Below are 19,797 nucleotides of genomic sequence, written 5' to 3' on the forward strand. Positions count from 1 at the left end.
ATATTAACAGAAACTGTTCAGAATACAAAGTAGCAAAGGCAGCAACTTGCAACATGCAGGAAAGAGCAGCATTGCTCTTACCCTGAGGTCTCAGGTGAATAAAATTTGGCAAGTTCTGTGACAGTGGTGAGCTCTGAAACTAGTATAAATTAGGAACTAACCCACTTTCTTTCTCCTGAGTTCTGCTGTATCTGGCACCAAATGCAGTCATAGGGCCCAATCCTGTGTTGTGTCAATGGGAGCTGAGGGCTCACCACACCTTGTAGAGCCATATTTTTGTACACATACTTGTCAAGATTGGCCAGACCCTAACCTGTGCTAGCACCTGCTAAAAGCCAGGTTCAGGTCCCATTTGAACATTGGGGACCTTCCTGTTTCTAGCACTGAATGGTGATGGTTTAATGCATGTAATCATATATTAAATCTGCCATGGATTGAAGACTGCAGACGGCACTTCCTTCACTGCCTACCAAGGCACTATAATGAGAGGGTTGGAGGTCAGGGAGAGATGAGGGAAACATTTTTCTAGCAGGCAGATTTTCTAAAATGGCAGCTGTATGAAGCTGCTTGGAAGTTTGGAATGTTAAAATTAACCATGGCATGGATGGATTAGTGGGTGAGTGCAGAGGAGCTTCATCACGAAGTAAATATATCACATGGCTCTGCTCTTTACCACCTTATCACAGCATTTGTGGTATCTAATCTCATCCTATTTGATCTGTCCAGGTATTTAGAACACACCCTTCCTGGTGGTATATGAGCACCCGTCATATGGTATCATTCTGCAGGTACAACTCCTGCTGACATCTCCAATGCCCTGGCATGCCTATTCAGAGCACCGCACATGCATTTGCTTAACTTCAAGCTCTTGCTAAATGCCACTGAAGTCAGTGGTCAAATTAAGCATGTGCTTAAATTCTGTCATAAATATGGATGGATGGAAGCATGTGCTTAAGTTCTTCCCTGAATCAGCATCTGGGAGTATTCTTCAAAGGCACAGTAATAGCATATGATTTAATTATTATTATTAATAATATTGTTTATCATATTGTTTCCCCGAGGGGTAACATAAACTGATATCAGGGCCCCATTGTTCTAAGTACTGTACAAACAGTACATAGTAACAGCCATCCCCTGCCCTGAACAGCTTATAGTCTAAATAGACAAGACAGACAATGGTTGTGGGGGACAGGACATAATATAAAAGCAGAATGAACAATGGGATGGTGACATATGTCATGTCAGTTCTATGATTCATAAGGTTTTCAGTAGCAGGAAATTAGAGAAACAGAAAGATGTGTGAAGAGTGGGCAGGGGATAAGAGGGAGAGATGAAAGGAGAACAGGTGCGAGGGAAGAGCCAGAAGGGCAGATTGAAGTGAAGAGACTATGAGAGAAGGAACTGGGGTGAACAACTAATCAGCAGAGCGGAAAGAATGCCCATTGTAAAAGCTGAAGTGTATATACCCCTTTATTTCTAAAGTACTGCCCTGCTCCCCTGTCAGCACATGCACATGCCTAGGGACTTGGGACACTGCACAAACACTTACAAATACATTATGGTTAAGAACATTAGATGGTTTAAAAATGTAAGAACACCAGATAAACTATGACAGGTTTCAGAGTAACAGCCGTGTTAGTCTGTATTCGCAAAAAGAAAAGGAGTACTTATGGCACCTTAGAGACTAACCAATTTATTAGAGCATAAGCTTTCGTGAGCTACAGCTCACTTCCTCAGATGCATATCGTGGAAACTGCAGCAGGCTTTATATATACACAGAGAATATGAAACAATACCTACTCCCACCCCACTGTCCTGCTGGTAATAGCTTATCTAAAGTGATCATCAGGTGGGCCATTTCCAGCAATAAAAAAACTATTTTAACAGTCACACACTGCTTATGAGGCTTTAACACTGCTTTTACTGAGCTCTAAAGGAATCTTCTGTTTGTGGACCTCCTAAGCCTGGCCTGCAGCAAATGCAAATCTGCATTCTTTCAGAGAAGCTGTACTTACACCAGTTGAGGACCTGGCCCACTTGTTTTAGAAGAATCTTTTTTCACTGAAGCTTTTATTCAAGTATATCAATTTCCTGACTCTCTTACTTTTTGCAGGAATCACTGAAATTATAAATTTTTGTAACTCCTAATTCAGCAATTCTGACAATTTCTTGTTTTATGCTGGCATTATTTCACTGACTTCATTAGATTTACTCCTGATTTACACTAGTGTAAGTGAGAGGAGAAATCAAGTCTAAGGGAAAAGGTTCTATGGACACACATCTGCTCTTAGAGATACATGCATGTTTGCCATTTGCCCTGGTTCAAATAGCCTTATTTATACTGCTGTAAATCCAGAGCATGCTGAAGTCAATGCAGCTATATAGGGAGCAAACCTGTCAGTTCAAGCAGAATTAGTGCTAACTCATGTCTTCATTAATTTACCTAAGGGCAGGACAGAGTTTGGTTTATTCAAAGTTTATTTTTAGGTTGTTTTATGCATAGTAAATATTTTCTGCATGAAAAGTAAAGGATTCAGTCAAGATGTAGCTTATCAGGGCATAAACTTACAGCTTGTTGGAGTCACAAAGATATGGTATTATCAACCATGCACAATTTGCTAGAGGCATTATTAAGGACTTTAAAATATCACCTTTCTTTTTCAGTACCTGGTACTGGCCACTGACAGAGGCAGGATTCTAGAGCAGATGCCTCAGTGGTCTGATCCAGTGTGGCTAATTCTTTAGTCCCTCATTGCAGTCTCAACACTATGGTAGGAGTTTTGACTGAATAATGATGGAAGGATTTGGTTGAATGAAATGAAAATAAAAATGAAAAAAAGTTCCCAGTGTTGCACAGCAGTAGGACTGTCAAGATAACTTCATGCAACCAATAGATAAAGTGCCAAGGAGTCTAGAAATAACTTTTCCCCACCCCTCATAGATAGAGGGGGTTAGTTTTATCATGCTAAAACTTCTTCCTATTTGTTTCCTCTTATGTACTTTGGACTTTGAGCTCTTGATAATGATTTTTTCTCTGTCCTGTTGTATTAGCAGTTTCTGTTGGTAAGATCGGTTGATGCATCGGGACCACACAGATATACAAGGACCTGAAGCCTAGAAAAAAGCTGCCAACGCACAAGCTGAAAAAGAAGCAGGATGGGCTGTAGCAGAAACTGTGGGCTACTCACGGGGGCTATCATTGGTGCAGTGCTGGCTGTATTTGGAGGTGCCCTCATACCACTTGGAGATTACCTTGTTAACAGGACAATAAGAAAGGTACAAGTTATAGTCTCCTTTAAATCTCATATGATTTGGGGTATTTTAAGTCTCATAACTTTGGTTGGGAATATTTTTTTCCAGTTTTGAGAAAAATTTGCACAATACTGGAATTAGACCTGAGGTCTTTTCTTGATTGTGAACATGAAATCAGGGTGATCCAAGCTTTTAGAATATTGCACATGCCAAAAATTGCTTTTAGTATTTAGACATAAATTAGTTTGTTTTTCTTCTATTCTCCCTCTATTGCATGTTTAGCATGAGGGGAAAGTGGTAAGAAATAGAATCAGAAATGTAGGGCTGGAATGGACCTTGAGAGGTCATCTAGTCCAGCCCCTGCTTTGAGGCAGGACCAAATATACCTAAACAATCCCTGACAGGTGTTTGTTCAACCTGTTCTTCAAAACCTCCAGTGATGGGGACTCCACAACTTCCCTTGGAAGTCTATTCCAGATCTTAACTATCCATAAAATGAGAAACTTTGCCTAATAGCTAACTGAATCTCCCTAGTTGGAGATTAGGCCAGTTACTCCATGTTCACTGAAGGTAGGACAAGGAGAACAATTGATCACCATCCTCTTTATAACAGCCCTTAACATATCTGAAGACTTTTATCAGGTCCCCCCTTAGTCTTCTTTTCTTAAACTAGCATGGCCAGTTTTTTTAACTTTTCCACATAGGTCAGATTTTCTAAATTTTTTTCCTATTTTTGTTGCTCTTCTCTGGACTGTCTCTAGTTTGCCCACACCTTTCTTCAAGTGTTGCACCCAAAAAATGGACACAGAACAGCAGCTCTGGCCTTACCAGTGTTGAGTAGAGAGGACAATTACCTCCCATGTTTTACATACGACAATACTGTTAGTACACCCAAGAATATTAGACTTTTTCACAACTGTATCACAAATTCAACTGGTGATCTACTATAACCCCCATATCCTTCTCAGTACTGCCTTACCAGTTATTCCCCATTTTGTATTTGTGCATTTGATTTTTTCCTTCCTAAATGTAGTACTTTGCTCTTGTCTTTATTGAATTTCATCTTGATTTCAGACCAGTTCTCCAATTCGTCAAATGTTATATTAAAGCTGAGTTTTCTGATCAAATAATTTACAGTTAAACTGCTCTGTGTATAGCTAACACAGAATCTGGCAACATATATTGTAGGTAGCACTGGTCAGAAAACAGAAATTCCAGTTTGCAAAAAATAGTGAGCTTTCACCGTCTTTCTTTCTGCACCTATCTCTGGCTTCATGAATATTTAGTTACTGTGGAACATCTTGAACAGGAGAAATTGAGAGAGAGACTCTATACTTTGATGGTTAAAGTATTCATACGGAATGTGGGGACCTTGGTTCAAGTTCTTGTGCTCTCCCACATTTGAATCTTCATTGGAAGTGAGTGATATGGTGAGTTGGCATAAATCTGCATAGCTCCACTGACTGTAATAGAATTGCCCCAATCCCACTGCAGTCAATGGGACTTTATCCCAGTGGCTAAGGTTTAGCATGAGCATAAGTCTTTGCAAGAGTGAGGATCTGGCCCAGGCAGTTTTGGAAGCTAGTATTTTTTTACTGTTACTTTATTTCCTGTGTTTTTTAATGCTCAATTGCTTACTATTCTCTGAATCTTTTTTTCACATATGCCCCAATTCGGCGACAATGTAGCCATGCACTTAGCTTTAGCTAGTAGGAGTATTCCCAGTGACGTTCAGTTCTGATCCTGCAATGAAATGCCTTCTGGTTGACCCCTGTGCCTGCAAAGAGCCCCTTCAAAGTCTACAGGAGTCCAACTGTGCCCACCTCATTGCATGATCAGGTCCTTACATACTAGCAGGACAGCGTGCAGAACAAGGGAAGTGGTGCCTAATAGTGCTGGGTGGAGAAACATATTCCATTTTGTGGAGGATTTTGCTATTTTGAAACTTTAGTTTCATTCCAGTTTGGAACAAAAAATAAAAATTTCAAAATTCTCCCTGGAAGGGGATGAAGCTCTAGGGTCCCTGGCTTTGGGATGGTTTACATAGTGGACTGTCCCAGAGCCGCAGGCCCTGGAAGATCAACTTCCCCAGCAGCCCACCAAGCAGCTTCCAAGGAACCAGGTGAGTGAGCTGGCAGGAAGAAAGACACATTTCCATTGGACCCCTGGTTGACTTCCAGAGGAATTTCATCAAAATCAAACCTTCTCCACATTATGTTTTGATTTTGATGAATCAGCAAATTCCAACAAAAAACCTGGAATTTTTACAACTAGTTCTATTACCTAGTTTTGTTCAGATGCAGAGAACAAAAGAAGCCACACAATAGCTAAAAACACTGGTGTATCTCTCTAGGTAATTAACCATATGTATCTATCAACATTTTAGGAGATAGAAATCATGCAACAAACATTTTCACAAACATTTTATAATTGATTGAAACTTGGAGGAACATGTAATTATAAACTATATATCACTGATATAATCTTGAGCTATACTCAGATTTCTGGACATTAAGTATTTACTTTGGATTAGACCAGAACATTCTTTTAATCTCCTTCAGTTTTTTCAACACTTGTGGCAATGATGCATATGTTAAAATTCGTAACTTGTGAATTTTAAATGAGATAATTGTTAGCGTCTTTCTGAATTATTTCTTTGTGATAATTTGTTTCAGATGCTTGAATTTTTCTCTATTCAGCTTCTCTGATTAAGAGAGAGCACCACACTGAATTACAGGGGCTAACTGAAAAATTACTCTATTAAATGCTACTGTAGGGTTCCATTTTCATTATTACTCTACATCTAATATGCACAGTTGAAAATTGAAAAGATACTGCTAGTCCTGCAAACTCATATTAAGCCTGACTCAAGATGTATTCCTTCTTCCTTGTGCATCATCATCACCAGTCAAACCAGTTTTGATGAAAATTTCTTCAGGAAAGTTTCTCAGGTTCAGGACAGAATATTTGGAAAATAGAGGGAATGCAGAATAACTAACAATCTTGTGGTTTAGAGCATTCAGTTGGGATGTGAGAGATCTAGGGTCAAATCCCTACTCTTTATGATTCAGAGTAGGAATGTGACCCTAGGTCTTGTACACCCCAGGCGTACCCACTGCATTATTGTGGGAGTCTTTAGTTATCTCTGCTGTTTTGGGGTATCTGTGTGTGTGTGTGGGGGGGGTTAAATGAAAAATGTATGTCTCTGCTTAATTCTAGAAATGGAACAAAAACAAATTTTGAAACCAACACTTTTTTCAGAAAATGGAATTGTCACTTTCTGTCCAGCTTTACTGCTGAGAGTGAAAATGCTATTTTTACAACGTTGCTTTTGAGAATAGAATTATAGATCCCTATTTCAAAGTTTTTCACACTGGGCTCAGATCTGGTGGGGGGACACTGGCAGTACCACTGCCTATCCTAGCTCTGTGTTAATCCCTGTGGCATGTAGAGGTTCATGGCAGCTCTGGGAGATGTAATTTGATATACATCCAGGTTCAATTAATTTGTCTTAAACTCTTATTGCTGGGATTAAGGAAGCAATGGTTTAACAAATTAACTTGCCCTTTCAGCTGCTGAGGGTTGAGATCTGACACTTCACAACTACGATGAATAAAACAGTCACAAACTAACTGCTTATTGACATTTATCCGCATTATGCAATCACTAGGAACCTATACAGTTCACTCCAAACAAATCCTATTACAGCAAATAGGACTTTGACATGAATAAAATGGGAAAGTTTTGGCTCCACAAATGAACACCATTAAACAAGCCTTGCCAAGAACAGCTGAATTATGTCTTGCTGGTCTGGCCTGGGGTACACAGATAAAGCCATGAACAGAAGCCTGACTAATGCCAGTGCTTCACGTGTTTCTGCCCTCTGGGCCAAACCCTGCAGCCTTTACTGAAGTCAGTATGAGGTTTGCCTGAGTAGACTGCAGGATTTAACTCCATGCCAGTTCTTCACTTTCACTAAACATATTTATTGCCATTTCAAATGTTTTTGTTTTTACTTCAATACTTTTGAGGATAATAAACCAAACCAGACGCACTTAGTAGTTTGACCTCTAACTCCACCATTATCTCCTAGATAAGGATCTGTGGGCAGGTGCTTATCATAGTCTGCTTTAAAACAAAGTCCACAAGATACGTGGAATCAAAAAGTCACCATTCCTGCAGTTCAGCTTTTTTAACAAAAACATGACAATAGCAAACTTCAGCTTAAACATTCTCCCCAGATTTTGCTGCCTCTAGGGGCCCTAGCCTGCAGAAATGGCAGGCATCCAGGACACTATAATCAGGGTAAATGCAGGATTGTCTTTATTTCCTGTTACATGGACGCTTAGCTCTTTACTATATGCCCCCTGGCCTGTGCCTATACTGCAGCTGGGAGAGCCTCCCAGCCTGGGTAGACAGACTCATGCTAGTTCCATTCAAGCTGGTTCACTAAAAATGGATCTGGTGATGTTGCGGCTTGGGCAGCAGCTCAGGCTCTCGAGCCCACCTGACCCCCTGGTTCTGTGCATGGGTCGCTAGCCCGGGTCTCTGGCAGAGCTGCACTCTCCACACTGCTAGTTTTAGTAGGCTAGCTCGAGTGACATTAGTGCAAGTCTGTCTGCCCATCCTGGGAGGCTCACTCCCAACCACAGTGTAGACCTGCCCCTGGTTGTGTTTCTAAATATAGTGGTTCTAAACCAGAGGTGGGGAACCTCTTTTCTATCAGAGGCCACTGGCCCATGGGAGGACGCAGAGGCTCAGAGCTTCCCTAGGCTCTGGGGTGGGGCCAGAAATGAGGGGTTCAGGGTGTGGGACGGGGCTCCAGGCTGGGACAGGGGATAGGAGTGTGGGAGTGGGCTCAGGGCTGGAGCAGGGGGCTGGGGTGTGGGTGGCGGTGCGGGGCCTGAGAGGGTCTTGGGGTGTGTGATGGGGTTCTGACCTGGGGCAGGGGGTTGGGGTGCGTGTGTGGGGTCTGGGAGGGAATTACGGTGCAGGAGGGGGTTCTGACCTGGGGCAGGGGTTGGGGTGCAGGGTCCGTGCCTTCCCTGGCTCTGCGCATTTCTGGCCAGTAGGAGCTGAGGAGCCGGCGCTAGGGGCAGGGGCAGTGCATGGAGCGTCTCAAATTGCCCCTGCTCCTGGGGGCAGCAGGGACATACCGGTCACTTCCGGGAGCTGTGTGAACCTGACCAGACTTTTAACGGCCTGGCAATCCCAGCTTCCCCCTGCAGCAGCGTGAGCTGGTGCTTGTGGCTCCAGCCCCACGGAGGGTGGAGGGGTAGAAGGCGCCAAGGCTTGGGGCTTCCAGCCTGTGGCATGGACAGCTGCCGCGGGCTGCATGAAATGAAGCAGCGGGCCGTATCCGGCCTGTGGGCTGTAGGTTCCCCACACCTGTTCTAAACATTCACAACTAACATCACATAGCCCCGACTGATTAGCTTACACCCTGGATCCTCTCTTTGTATAGTGCACTCCCATCCAGGGCTGGTGTGGTTTTTTTAGGCAGAGGCCTACTGCGGGCATCTCCACCCAGGCTGCCTGGCTCCAGCCCTTCATTGTCTGGGAGCTGTACTGGTGCTACTGTGGCCAGGAAACTCTCAAAAACAGCAGCCACAGCCAGGACCTTACAGCAACAATGCAGTTGGGGCCCAGTCACCCCCCAGCATAGCTCTCAGAAGATCTGTGCCTTTACGTGCACTCCCACAGACACACCAGCAGCAGCAGCCAAGCAGGAGCTGAGATCCAGTGCCACTCCAAGTCAGCTCCAGTGAAGCTGACAGAGAGGGGCATTTCCCCTTTTAAAGGTACCTGCCGCTGCGTCAGTAGGGCTCTGGTTTAGTTCCCCCAAACATGAGAGCTTGTGTGGTGAACAGAAGTTCCATTTCACGAAGGATTGTGAGACTTGGGAAGCTGGCTCTGTTCCAGTTAGAAATAAAGTGCAAACATTTTGAAATTCTTCACAAAAGAAATTCTGATTTTTTTAAAAAAAAGTTTGGCTCAATCAAAATGTTTTGTGTTTGCTTTTGACTTTTAAAATGTTACATTATAATATAGAATGAAACAAGTCAGTTCAAAACAGAACACAAAAATGTCTCATTTAGAAAATGTCTAAACAAGACTTTTTTGATGTCATTGGATCTTCTTCTCCCTCCCTTGTCCCTTCCTCATCCCTACAGGTTTGGTGAAATGACAGGATTTTGCAAAGCATTTTGATTTCAGCAGAACAGCATTTTATGACAGAAAAAAGGTTCCGTGGAAGTTTTTCTTAGCAGCTCTACTCAGCACCTCAAAAGCTGTTTTAAGGGGATGCTTAGGCCAGCAAAATCTCTAATTCCAGCCTTCTAACCAACGCACCTTAAGCACCTGGGGGTAAAATCACCTGCCTCAGTGAGTTGGTAGAATCCAATGTTCCTTAGCCTTCCAACTCCTGATAATAGGGATAACCCTGATAAAAGGTTGGCATCTTTTAGGTAAATGCTACCAGCCTGCCACAGGCTCATAACAACACAGTACTGAAGTGTTCCACTTACATCTTGCTGTGCAAGACTCACATTGCCAAGGTTAATTTCCTGCATCCAAAGCAATAAACGGATCATTGATAATGATTACGGTACTCAGCAGTTTGACTCTCTGACTATCTATTATCTATCATAGGCCTGATCTCCTCTCTTTTATATTGGTGGGAAGAGATGGCGCCTGATTAACAACAGTGCATTTGGAAGGAGAATTGGGCCCTGCTTACCTGTCCATATCAGTGATACTAACTAAACTCCTGGCTTTGAGCCACACACAGCTCTATACATAATAAGTAGTAATAAGGGTCCTAATCCTGCAGTGTGTAGTCAGGGCCTAACTGATAACAAACCGTCATTGACTCCAATAGAAGTTTTTTCACATGCAGAGACTGAAAAAGGACTGCACGATTTGTCCTGATAAAGCCTGAATAAGGACTTTAATCTACATAAGCCTCATCATCGTCGTCATCACTTAAAAGTAGTAAATAATTAAGGCAAACTACTTTTAGGTAGAAAACATAGCCCTGAGAATTAGTCTTTCCCTGGGAATATATTTTATGTAGTTTTACAGAATTTCGAATGCACATTTTCCGTTGCACAAGGCAGCCGATATACTCATAAAATGGCCAGGTGTGTGACAAAGCTGAGATAGGCCAATGGTAGCTTTGCTACAGCCTGAGGTGCTCACAACGTGGGCATCTTGAGCTGCCCAGAAACCAGCATTTTTTGGCGGCCTGTTCGGAGATATTGCCAAACAGCAACTTCCCTTGTTTTAATTTTTTCATCACCAAATATGTCAATTTGATTATTGTGAGGCTTCAAAATGAAGCCAATCCCTATTACTTTTGATTCTCATAATTCCCTGTATTTTCCTCTGCTAGCTAACCTATGGAAGGTGGAGATAAAAGGGGTAGGTTCAATCTAGGAGTAAGTGAGTGAAGGTCCCATTGGTTTTTCACATTTAGGCCATGGAGAGAATTTAATCCTCTGACAAGTACCTTACAGAAGCATTAAATCTTGCGTTCAACACACTATAATCAATAAATATGATATTAGAAATGGTCAAAAACTTTCCATTGAAATGTATTTTGGGGGGGAAAATGGCTTCTTGAGTAAATGGAAATATTTGCAGAAAAAAATCAGCTTTCATCAAAAAAATTTGGGGTTTTAGTTTTTAAATAAGAATGTTCAAAGTCTGGGTTTTTTTTGATGCAAACCCAAAATATTTTCCAAGAAAATTGTGCACGAAAAGAAAAAATATATATATTTGTATTGAAAGTTTTTGCAAGAAAAAATTATCATTTCCCGACCTCCTCTATATGAAACTATCTGGGCTCTGAGTTACTACAGAGAATTGTTTACCATGTGTCTGGCTGGTGGGTCTTACCCACATGCTCAGGGTCTAACTGATTACCATATTTGGGGTTGGGAAGGAATTTTCCCGTGGGTCAACTTGGCAGAGGCCCTGGGGTGTTTTTTTTTTCCTTCCTCAGCAGCGTGGGGCATTGGTCATTTGAAGGTTTAAACTATTGTAAATGGTGGATTGTCTGTAACTTGAAGTTTTAAATCATGATTTGGGGATTTCACTAACTCAGCCAGAGGTTATGGGTCTGTTACAGGCGTGGGCGGGTGAGGTTCTGTGGCCTTCAATGTGCAGGAGGTCAGACTAGATGATCATGATGGTCCCTTCTGACCTTAAAGTATATGAATTTATCTCAGTCTGTGGAGTCTCATCCATTTATCATGGATAGCAATCAAGCAAGTTCCTTCACTCACTCCGGGTCTTCGGCGACACTGAAGGACCCGCCGCCAAAGTGACGCCGAAGACCCGGAGCGAGTGAAGGACTCGCTGGAAAGCATATTGTGGGTTGCACTTGATTTCCCAATATCCTAATTTGAGCTGACAAATATGAGAGATAGTAGAAACTACCGAGGCTATAGCCAAAGCCTGGAGTCCTTGTCTGACATTTCATTGTAAAGGCCAGCCAAGAAAACAAGACAATGGAGAATCTGGTGAGCTGGTCTCTGTGATCTGCAAAGTCCCCAGCCATGCCCTCTAGCCCCAGTTCTGAGAGGGTATGAATGTAATGGACAATCCCAGCTTTCATTTAAAAAAAGAAATCTCTAGCTCTTTTCTTGCAAAGGCTCCTTTGAAAATACAAACTGATGTAGACAGTAAACAAAACATTGTAAACAAAAGATTAACGTTTTCTGCTTTGTTAACTCCCCCTTTCCCTCTAGCCACACCGGGATGGATTTTCAGACCTACTGAACATATAGGTGAACATACAGTGTTGCGTTCGCTGAGCTATATCATGGCAAAAACTACAGGTGCTTTATCTCCACTAGGATTTTACAGCAAGAGAGCTAAGGTGCATTCGTTATCCCGTGGTCAAAAACATGCCTTTTTTGGCAGTGATGATATAGCCACAGCCCGCCTTTTATGGGACTAGAACCTCTGCCAGCTTTCTCTTAGCTGGAGGCTGTGGCAAATCCAGTGTGGCCTCTTGGATACAGCCTAATAGCATGAGAAGTAGCTTGGCATTGTGTAGTAAACATGGGGCTGAAAGCAAGGGACTCCTGCATTCTAATCCTAGCTCTGACACAATCTCTCTAGACAAAAATCAGACCGTTTTAACTATACGGTATAATGAGAGTGGTACGACCTCCCTAGTGGATTAGTTATACTGGTACAGGTACCATTATATTGGTATAACTGTGACTACAGCAGGGGTTGTACTAGTTTAATGATCACAGCCCTCTCTGAAATTGTTATACTAGTACAAAAACTGTGCATAGACCAGGCCTTAGTCAAGTCACTTAACCTTTCCGCCATTGTTTACCCTTCTGCAAAGTTGGCAGAGTACCTAGCTCCTGGGGGCCAGGGAGGGCTAGTGTGACCATTCAGCACTAAATGCTTGTAAACCATTGCTCTATCTGTTCTACAAACGAAAAGAATGGCAGGTATATATGGGGTCAGCACTGAATCCCCACAGGTGGATCACCTCCAGTCCTAGAGGACGATGAATACAGGCAACAGCTCGATTCTGAGCAGAGGGAGTTGTACGGCGCTTACATGAACTCCTTTCTCCTGGTCATACGGAGAACTCTCTGTGAACATCATAACCAGGATTCCCCACTTTCTCCCCTGCCCAAGAATATGAAGACAATTATTAACCTTAAGGTCCTCCCTTGGGAACTGGTGTTCTACTGAAATCTCAGGGCCCTCAGCTGCCTATGCGCTGGCCTGCCTCTCCTGCAAATGGCCTCATAATGGAAGGTCGATCTTTCCCTGGGATTAATATATTGCTGTGCCAGCATCCCTGGCCTTCTGGGGCTTGCACAATATTAAAGGCTCCGTTTTCTTTTATTTTGGGGTTTGTTTGTTTTTTCACTGTCTCAGACTCTCCGTGCAAGAGCACAATCTGAAAAGTTAGATCTGTTGCTGCTGCGTTTCTGTTCCCTCTCACACAAATATCTGTGCACATAAATTACTGCAGAGCTTCAAACAGCAGGCCCAGGCTTTTAAACTATCACCAGTGTATTTAGGAATCAGAGTATCAGAGTACAAACCGGCTGTATTTACACAAAGCAGTTATTTTAAGCAACTTCTTTATGTAGCACTCTCTAAGGCAAATTCTAAATGAAGTGGTTCCTAATGGCTGCCACTCTTTCTTTACGCAGTTCTGGTTTGTGCTGGGCAAGCTCAAAATGGAAAAAATTGTGATGCAAAGAAAATCTGGAGAAGTTTAACCCAAAAGCCCCTTCTTTCTTTTACAACACTCTGAACTGATGCCAGCATTTTAGTTTCTACAGCTACTGGGGGTGCTGCAAATTTACTAATTAACATTGCAGGAAAATAATCCATTTGGGGTTGACCCAAAATAATTTTTTTGTTACTTATTTTTTGGTTCAGTGACCAAGCTGAAAATTCAGTCAGCTCTTTGCTAAGTAGTTTTGTCTTTGCTATATGCAAAATAATTTACTGAATATCTAGAGCTTGATTCCTTCACTGAACAATAGGCACAGGTAAAGATATTCTTAAACAATATGCTAAGGATAGTTTGGTCATATTTTAAACTTTCTTGTCCAGAATACTCAATGGATGTGGTACTGGAACCTAAACCAACTCCCATTAAAGTCAATGGTAAGGTTCCCATTGACTTCACTGGGAGTTCTATCAGGTTCTTGATGATTTACATCAGTGACCAGATTATATCCTCATGTACATCTGACTCCATAGTCTGGCCAGACCACTGTTTTTAAAGATTTATCAGAAATGGTTGCCACAAGCCTCATATGAATGATGAAATGGCTTTTGCCACTCGTTTGCAGATACTTTACTATCACATGTTGCTAGATTCTGGGTTTTTTTCCATCTGTTTAACAAAAGGCTAATCTGCCTATTTTAGGCTATGTCTACACTGCAATTAAAATCCCATGGCTGGCCTGTGTCAGCTGACTCACGCTTGCAGGGCTTGGGCTAAGGGGCTGCTTATTTGCAGAGTAGACATTCATGTATGGGCTGAAGCCAGGGCTCTGGGACACTGTGCAGGGGGCTGTCCCAGAGCTTGGGCTCCAATCCAAGCCCGCACATCCAGTGGTGAGCTGGAGCTGGTTCACACTGGTTCGCGCGAACCGGTTGTTAAATTTTGAAGCTGGTTTAGAACCGGTTGTTAAAGCGGTGGGCAAACTCTGGCCCACGGGCCCCATCCAGCCCACAGGACTGTCCTGTCCGGCCCACCTGAGCTGTCGGCTGAGGAGGCTCCCCTGAGAGTCCCTTTTTAATTTTTACTCACCCAGCGTCGCTCTGGGTCTTCGGTGACACTTCGGCAGCGGGTCCTTCCCTGGCTCCGGGTTTTCGGCGGCACTTTGGCGGCGGGTCCTTCAGTGTTGCCGAAGACCCGGAGCGAGTGAAGGAACTGGTTCTTCAGCTTTTGGCAGCTCATCACTGCTCACATCTACATTGCAATTAAACAGCCCCTTAGCCTGAGTCCATTAGCCCGAGTCAGCTTACACGGGCTGGCCATAGGTATTTAATTGCAGTGTAGACATACCCTTAGGTACTCATCATTATTATATTTGAGTGCCTCATTATCTTATGTTTAACTTCACAATGCTTCTGTGACTTAGTACTATTCTCCCCATTTTACAGCTGGGGACCAGAAACACAGAGAGTGGTAAGTGACTTACCCAAGATCATAAGGAAGTCTGAGGCAGAATAGGGAAAGTGGGGTTCAATACCTGTGTCCTAGGCTACTGCCCTAACATCATTCCTTTCTATCCTGGAATGCTGAGAGCAACGATTTTGCTGTGGTTAATTTTAGTTTCACTTTGTGCTTACAGGAAGATGTCATTGAAAATGGTACAATAGCTTTCGAAAACTGGGTTGTGCCAGGGAGTCCTGTTTACAGGCAGTTTTGGTTCTATGATGTGCAAAATCCTCTGGAAGTGATGAACAATGGATCACGGCCAATACTCAAACAAATTGGACCTTACACATACAGGTAGGCAAATGCTTTCAAAATATGCTATATGTCATATTAGGAGTATTGTAAAAGTTACTGAAAGTTCTTCTGAATGAGACACTGCTCATGAGAAAGAGCTACAGACATAACAGGTATGCCTTAAAATCTGCATACACCCATTGCACACACAACCACATTACATTCATGTGCACAAATTGGGTAAAGGCACATATAAATAAGAGGTGAAATGCAAATTAATATGATTTTCATGTGGGAAAGCTTGCTTGATGCCCTGATTTAGCCTGGGATTAGGCATGCTGGATCAAGGCCTGAAAGCATTTGGGGATTTATAAGCATAACAGGGGCACCCACACTTTGTGGATATACCTGTTGTAGTATGACTAACACCAAGCATATCCAGAATAAGGACCACTAAAATCATGAGGTTGGCTTAAAAACCATAAGAAATTTAAAAAATAATTAATGTTGCATTCTTTTGATTTGTCTCCTGGTTTGTGAATCTTTAGGGGTCCCATTTCCATGCTTTTCTCTGCAACCGTCAGTGCTAGAAGCTTTCTTTTGAAAAAAAAAAAAAAAGACCACTGGGATTCTCACATCTTCATCTAACTCCGGGATATAATGCTTTAAGAAAAGCATCAGTTATGGTGAGATTCACAATAAAATTGAGAAAGTTGGCAATGCTGTTGCATCTGTAGCTAAAATGTTGGCCCTGAAGCTTCACAAGTACTGTTAATGTAGTCTGCAAAACTTAAACCACCAAAATATTCCTTTTCCCAAGTTTGTTTACCAAGGCCCAGATTCAGCAGCTCATCCCTATTCAGCAAAGCATGTAAGTAAATAATTAACTTTAGTAGGGTGACCAGATGTCCTGATTTTATAGGGACGGTCCCGATTTTGGGGACTTTTTCTTATATAGGCACCTATTACCCCCCACCCCCGTCTCGATTTTTCACACTTGCCCTCTGGTCACCCTAAACTTTAGTCACATCGTTATGTCCAATTCACTACAGGCGACAGGCCTCTTCCACCTCAGTGTCTTCTGGGGACACACTCTCTCTCCCTCCAACATAATGGCTGAGGAAAACAAATTATAATAGCTTCTACTGACCTCCCTGAACACATGAGAGAGGTTTATCCAATCAGAGAACCTGAACAACGTATGATATGATGAATTCCAACTAATTCAGATCAAAACTTGAAGAGCTGCATAATAATATTTGTTGCCATCCAAATAGTGTGTGTGTGGCGGGGGACTATCTACTCATGCATTGAGGAAATTACTGAAGAGGCAAAAATGGTATTCACAGGAGCCATAGTATTTTCACAGATACTCCTGGAATTCTAAGGCTGTATATACAGTGCAACTGGGGTGTCGCGCAGACACGTGTAGGTATACCCAAGCTAGCTTAAATCTAGCTAGCACAGATGCCAATAGCAGTGAAACTAGGACAGCATGGGCTTCAGTGAGAGGTGTATAAGCCCACCTGGGACCATGGGTGCTTACTCAGGCTTCTAGTCCACAACGAAGCCAGTGCTGACATGTCTTCCCTACTACTGGTACCCAAGCTACCAAGATTAAAGACAGCATTGGTATATCTATACATGCTGCTATCACACCTCTGGCTGTGGTGCAGGTGTTCCCCAAAAGGAACATCTTTACAATCTTTTCACTGTCACGGTTACAGCAGGTTGGAAAATGGCGCAAATTTTCTTTGAGGAAGTTTTGAAATTCCTCAGGAAAACTTTTCAGCAACGTTTCAAACAAGAGAAACCAGCTCTCGTCATGTCCAGTGAGCCCTATGGCTCTAAAATCAACGTTAAACTATGCTTGGGTTTTGTTTTTGTTTTTTGTATTTTAAGGATGCGATATTTACCCAAAGAAAATATCACTCAACATCCTGACTACACCGTGTCCTATATGCTGCCAAATGTTGCTCGCTTCGAGCCTGATATGTCAGTTGGGCCAGAAAACGACACCTTTACATGCATCAATCTCGCTGTTGTTGTAAGTAAAGAAAGGAAACAATAATATCCCAGCTTGGGTATTGAAGGATTAAGGGCAAAAGGAGAGAAGTTATAGCTAATAACAAAACTGCAGGGTGGGCTCCATTGTCCTAAAACACAGGGGGCTCGATTCTTTGCACCACTCTGGCAGTGTAAAAGCAGCTTGATAGTGGGCATGTATTCCATGTAATTTAAGGCTCCTTTACACTCTTGATGTACCGTGCTCTTAGTGTCAATGCAAGTCAGGCCTAGGGACTGATTAGTGTCAACAAAACACAAAGCCAGCAGCAAAACCTTTCAGGCGGGATTTATTCACAAAGGGTAAGAGGAGTTTATTGACCAGTTTTAATGTGAAATTAAACTGATTATCTTGGAGACTGGCGTTCTTGCTCTATCCAAGATACAGTGCAAGCAGTGCATTGCGGGTGTTACACAGTGTTCTGGCGGTCTCCTCAACCCTGCTCTGGAGGGAGAGGCTGGAACATATCCCATGCTCATTCGATACTTGGCCTCCCTACTACAATTAGTGCCAATGTGGTAATGTCCCCTGAGCCATCCAGTCCTGTTGAGATCACAGTCCTTTTAAGAAAAAGCATATTGCTCAAGAAGCCTGGGACCTGATCTGTAAAGTGGTAATCTACTTGATTTTGTCTGCCTGAATTATTTGTGTATTTTCGTATCATTAGAACATTCAGCTTTGACTAAAGCTATAAATGCATGTTCGTATTGGCTCTTGATTTTGTTGCTGAATTATCTTGAGTTAAGACAAATACTTTGCATTATTATCTTGTCTCCAGATTTTAAGCAGAACTGCTTTAAAACTGATGCTATGAAATGGCCCCTTATTAAAACAACTACCATTTATTAATTATTATTATTATTACAAACACTAGTACACTTGATGCTGTGCAATTCAGAGAGGAAGAATCAGGAGTCAAATGATAGTCCTGTAGCTAAGGCACTGGACTGGCACTGTCAAGATGTGGGTTTAATTTCCAACTTTTCTACAGACTGTCTATGTGACCTGCACTTGATTTCTCTGTGCTTCAGTTCCCCATCTGTGCAATGAGATAACAACACTCTGTTTCCCCCACCCTTTGTCTGTCTTACCTATGTAAGCTACTAGGGACTCTCTGGCTATGTCTTTATACAGCACTTTAAAAAAGAGGCCTTCATGCTGTTTGGTACCTTGAGGAGCTCCTGTAATTATAATGCTAGTAACAGCATGATTACATTCTGCATTTGAAAATGTTTGAATTTCAATGTTTATTGACCAAAATGAGACAATATTTGGGTGTGTATGACAAATCTGTGGGTTTTTTAAAACCAGCTCTAATTCCAAATTAAATAAACATAACTCCTTTCAATTGAGAGCATCCAGGTGCTTTAGCAATGTTAATCAAGGCTAATATTTTTGAACCTGTATGCACAAAGTTAAGCACCTAAATTCATATCAAGGCCCTAATTCCACAAAGCATAGCTAACTTGGAAGCTCTACCCAGTCCCGAACCCCCTGTGCACCCGTCCCACCTGCTTTCTTGCAGTGTGGGAGCAGTGATCCGAACATCTTGCTCTTATGCCTCATGTCTTAACTTGAGCTCTGGACAGGCTGTGCAGAGGGCTAGGGAAATGTCTCCTTATATTGCCTTACTCCACTTTACAGCCTCATTAGTCCCAGTCCAAATCTGTCCCCCACTACACATATATAAATAATGATAATGAATACATCTTCTTTGGCACTGAATGTGTCTGCCAGATTATACTAACTGTTGTTGTTATTATTATTGCAGGCCGCACCTGCCCTGTATCAAAACTCTTTTGTACAGATATTGCTAAATACATGGATCAAGTCATCTAAATCGTTCATGCTACAAACCAGAAGTGTGAAAGAAATTCTTTGGGGCTATGAAGACCCATTCTTAAAGAAAGTGATATTTCCTGTGGAGCGAACAATTGGTGTCTTCTACCCTGTAAGTAAATCTGTAAGGAGAAACACCTTTAGTGAATGTCCTGTGGAAAGAGACTTGGACAACCTGACAGTGGCAGTTTAGGGAGATAGCATCTAAGGGTAAGTTTGCACTGCCTTTTAAAACCTGCGGCTGTGAGTTTCAGAGACTGGGTCCATAAAATCTAAGCTTGTGGGGGCTTGTGCTAGGGCGCTAAAATGTGTAGACATTTAGGCTTGACCCGGAGCTCAGGTTCTGACACCCAGGAAGGGGCCTGGGTTTCAGAGCCCAAGCTGCAGCCAGAGTGTCACTGTCTACGCCGTTGTTTTCATCACCGTGGTGCAATTCCAATTCAGTAGGCCTTTCCTCTGAGATACGCTGCCCGGGGTTTGAAAACGCAGTGTAGACATACCTTAATATGTCCCACTATTCACAGATATCAACATTCTCTCGTGGGAAGCAAAAAGAGGAAAGAGATGGCCATAATCAGTGGAAGTGACTGGAGAGCATCAACACCATTCCATATGATCCTGATCCTGCAGAAATACCCCCACATGTGGACCCTGCTTCTTTACAGAGTCCCACTGGAGTCAC

The 19,797-nt window shown here is 42.5% G+C and overlaps 1 protein-coding gene across 7 annotated transcripts in view; it reads left to right on the plus strand.

The window, feature by feature from the left end:
* CD36 (CD36 molecule (CD36 blood group)) overlaps positions 1–19,797 on the plus strand; it is a 72,891-nt gene that overhangs the window by 34,239 nt on the left and 18,855 nt on the right. For 4 of the 7 annotated variants that reach the window (XM_073328625.1, XM_073328626.1, XM_073328623.1 and 1 more), the window contains exons 2-5: positions 3,052–3,276; positions 15,111–15,271; positions 17,114–17,258; positions 19,048–19,227. In XM_073328625.1, the coding sequence (XP_073184726.1) occupies positions 3,157–3,276; positions 15,111–15,271; positions 17,114–17,258; positions 19,048–19,227 (606 nt within the window). In that variant the 5' untranslated portion in view covers positions 3,052–3,156. The remainder of the gene's footprint in view (positions 1–3,051; positions 3,277–15,110; positions 15,272–17,113; positions 17,259–19,047; positions 19,228–19,797) is intronic. The other 3 variants (XM_073328627.1, XM_073328624.1, XM_073328622.1) reach the window with 1 other exon arrangement.

Source organism: Lepidochelys kempii, chromosome 1, assembly GCF_965140265.1.
Source record: "Lepidochelys kempii isolate rLepKem1 chromosome 1, rLepKem1.hap2, whole genome shotgun sequence".
In the NCBI taxonomy this organism is placed as follows: Eukaryota; Metazoa; Chordata; order Testudines; family Cheloniidae; genus Lepidochelys; species Lepidochelys kempii.